The sequence below is a fragment of the Anthonomus grandis genome, chromosome 6 (assembly GCF_022605725.1).
Source record: "Anthonomus grandis grandis chromosome 6, icAntGran1.3, whole genome shotgun sequence".
Classification (NCBI taxonomy): domain Eukaryota; kingdom Metazoa; phylum Arthropoda; class Insecta; order Coleoptera; family Curculionidae; genus Anthonomus; species Anthonomus grandis.
The window spans coordinates 7,107,742-7,110,458 of NC_065551.1; the positions used below are offsets into that span (position 1 = coordinate 7,107,742).

Below are 2,717 nucleotides of genomic sequence, written 5' to 3' on the forward strand. Positions count from 1 at the left end.
CAATATTGACGTAAGAAATAGCTTAAAAAATAACCTATAGAGAGAAATATAGGAGCCTTGGTTTTAGGATTTGATAAAGGAAGTTATGAATTTTCTTTTTAATAATCAGGACGCATTTGGTAGAAACCGTTCAACTATTCGTCAATTCGTCAATTGGTTGCAGAAATGTTGACCTATCTAAAGGACGTTAATATAGATATGCCTTCAGGAGAATCTGTAACTGTGAAGAGGCGCCTATGCTATTATTTTTAAAGACAAATAAGGTACTCACACAAAGGGATAAAAAACCTTTAGATATAAACCTTTAGTTTTTTTAAAAAATTAATGAAAAAAGTTTAATTTTACCCGTGGCCTACATCTAGGACACATTTAGGTCAATAATCCGCACAATGCATTAAATTACCAATTACTACTTAACTCACTAGATTGGTGCACATAATATTTACTATAGATTTAATTGCTTTTATAGAAACTGTTATACTTATTTTTACTTTTAATCAGTTGGATGCACAGAAAATTAAATAAGGAATCGAATAATAATTATTATATTCTGTATGATATGTGTCCAAGTGCAATTTTTACAATTTTCAAAGTTCGGACTTTGCCTTTAAGTGACCGATAATTGGGACTTATTTTACTAAAAAAACAACTTATTTTAATTCACAATGTTGTATTTGCTATTGATGTATTACCTACATCATATAAACCGATGAAGTCAGAATCACTAACAGTACTAATAACAGTATTTTGAGATGAATATATGCTTATATTCTCATCGCTGTCCTGGTTCTGCAAATCGTTAATGCTACCACTACTTCCCAGTTTTTCTGAAGATGTTCTTGCCGATGTCGCATTTGGATTATTAAACTTGACTTGTAAATCGAATTTTCTTTGGGATTTAAACTTCATATTTCTTGAATCGTTTTGAATGAAACCGCTACGTTGTGTGTTTTTAATAAAATTCATAACACTAGGTCTCATATCGCCCTTTTCGGTAAATAACCCAATATCTTTTAAAGCTTTTGCATTAGCTCGGGCTTTATCTCTATCGCTTAACTTTAGCGGATTTGTCATATTGAAATTTTGTATACTGGTTTCACTGTTGGTTTGAGATTCATCCAATTTATAGTTTGGGTTTAGATTATTTGGACTTATTGACTGAGGTTTCCACAGATTTATATTTTTACACAAGCATATTTCTCCCTCGTGCTCAGTTCTAGTGCTTATTTGAAAAAAAGCTCTATTATTATCTCTAGGTTGGTTTTCTACTTCTATCCTTTGTAACTCATCAGATGTTTTTGTTGATTTTCCAATGTTTTCCCTTGAAATTTTTCTAAACATTTCACTAATTTTTTGGGGCATACGAGATTGATTGGAATCATTGAGTACTTTTACACAATTTTTGGGTACATCTTGGTTATTTTCAATGGAGTTATTATTATTTTCTATATCAGGTATTTTAGGACTTGAGGGATTTGTTTGATATGGTTTGCATTTTTTTAGAGCATACTCAAAAAGATTAAAACTACTATCAGTGTTATCAATTTTTTCCTTATTTATGTCTGAAATACTTTGATCTCCTTGCTCTAAATTATGTTTTTTAATATATTTTTTTAAATCTGGTTTAGTAGTGGGCGGTTCAATAAGAGGTACATCGTTTTGCAGGAGATTTTCAATAGACATATTCTTGACTTCGTTACAAGTTTTTAAAATTTCCTCAAAAGTTGTTGATATAGGTTTTTTCGTATTATCTTCTGATAAATTTATGATTGGTTGTGAAAGAGCAATCGCTGAAAAGAAAGAAATGTTGCATTAGTAGTTATTATGTTCTTAAGTATGTACTTACGTTTTTTATTTAATGTATTAATATTGTGAGACACAGGAAATTTTTCAAAGAAAGTTGCATCTTCGTTCAAAAATTGACATTGTTTGTTTTGAATAGGCCCATCTCCAATAATACTTATTGGTGAGAACTGTTGCGAATCGAACATATTTTTCGCATTTTCTTGCGATTTTAATGCATCCAGTTCAGCTTTTTGTTCATTAGTTAAATCTTGTGTTTGTTTTACCTTGTTATATTTTAAAATAAAATCAGCGATCTTGAAATAGTCTGGAACCGTAGGGACCAAAAAACCAGTGGCTTTATCACATTTACTTAACACATCATTTATATACTCATGAATTTTGTTTATAAGTAGTAAACATTTTTCATAATTCTCTTTAATTTTTTCTACGGGTTGATTTTCAAAGAAACAAAGTTCTTCAGTCAGGATATTGTCGGTCTGAATCGTTACCGAGGATGTTTGCTTTACTGATATTGGAATCTTTGAACTGTAGGTGGAAGAGTACTGTTGGGTAGTACGATAACTAATATTTTTGCGTCGGGACTTCATGATCTGTTAAGGATTTTGGGGTGACAAAAAATGTTTATGGAATTATTGCGTGATAAGAAACGTCGGATTGAGTGATGGAAAAGCAATTTAATATATTTTGAGAACGTTCGGAAAAAATAAATAGATTTGCATATTTTATTATTATTTTCCCCCACTAAGCTCAATCGCATTACCATTAAACTTTAGCTTTTATAAGTTTTTATCGACTGATATGTAATCATTCCTTTTTAAAACAACAAGGGATCGATTTAATTTCATAAAAACCTAAAAGACTTGTGTAAATTGTCTTGCAAGTGCTCACACTGTAAGTCGGTGCACATCTGA

The 2,717-nt window shown here is 30.6% G+C and overlaps 1 protein-coding gene across 1 annotated transcript; it reads right to left on the reverse strand.

The window, feature by feature from the left end:
• Positions 1–650: 650 nt before the first annotated feature.
• On the reverse strand, positions 651–2,473 carry LOC126737749 (uncharacterized). The gene is made up of 2 exons (XM_050442770.1): positions 1,847–2,473; positions 651–1,790 (listed from the first exon to the last, which is right to left on the reverse strand). The coding sequence occupies exons 1-2, from the start codon at positions 2,391–2,393 to the stop codon at positions 661–663; spliced, it is 1,677 nt and encodes a 558-aa protein (XP_050298727.1). The 5' UTR covers positions 2,394–2,473; the 3' UTR covers positions 651–660.
• Positions 2,474–2,717: the final 244 nt, after the last annotated feature.

Coding starts and splice junctions, on each gene's coding strand:
- LOC126737749 (XM_050442770.1), bottom strand. CDS start 2,393: ATGAAGTCCCGACGCAAAAATATTAGTTATCGTACTACCCAACAGTAC. Junction 1,791..1,846: donor TAATACATTAAATAAAAAAC/GTAAGTACATAC, acceptor CTTTCTTTTCAG/CGATTGCTCTTTCACAACCA.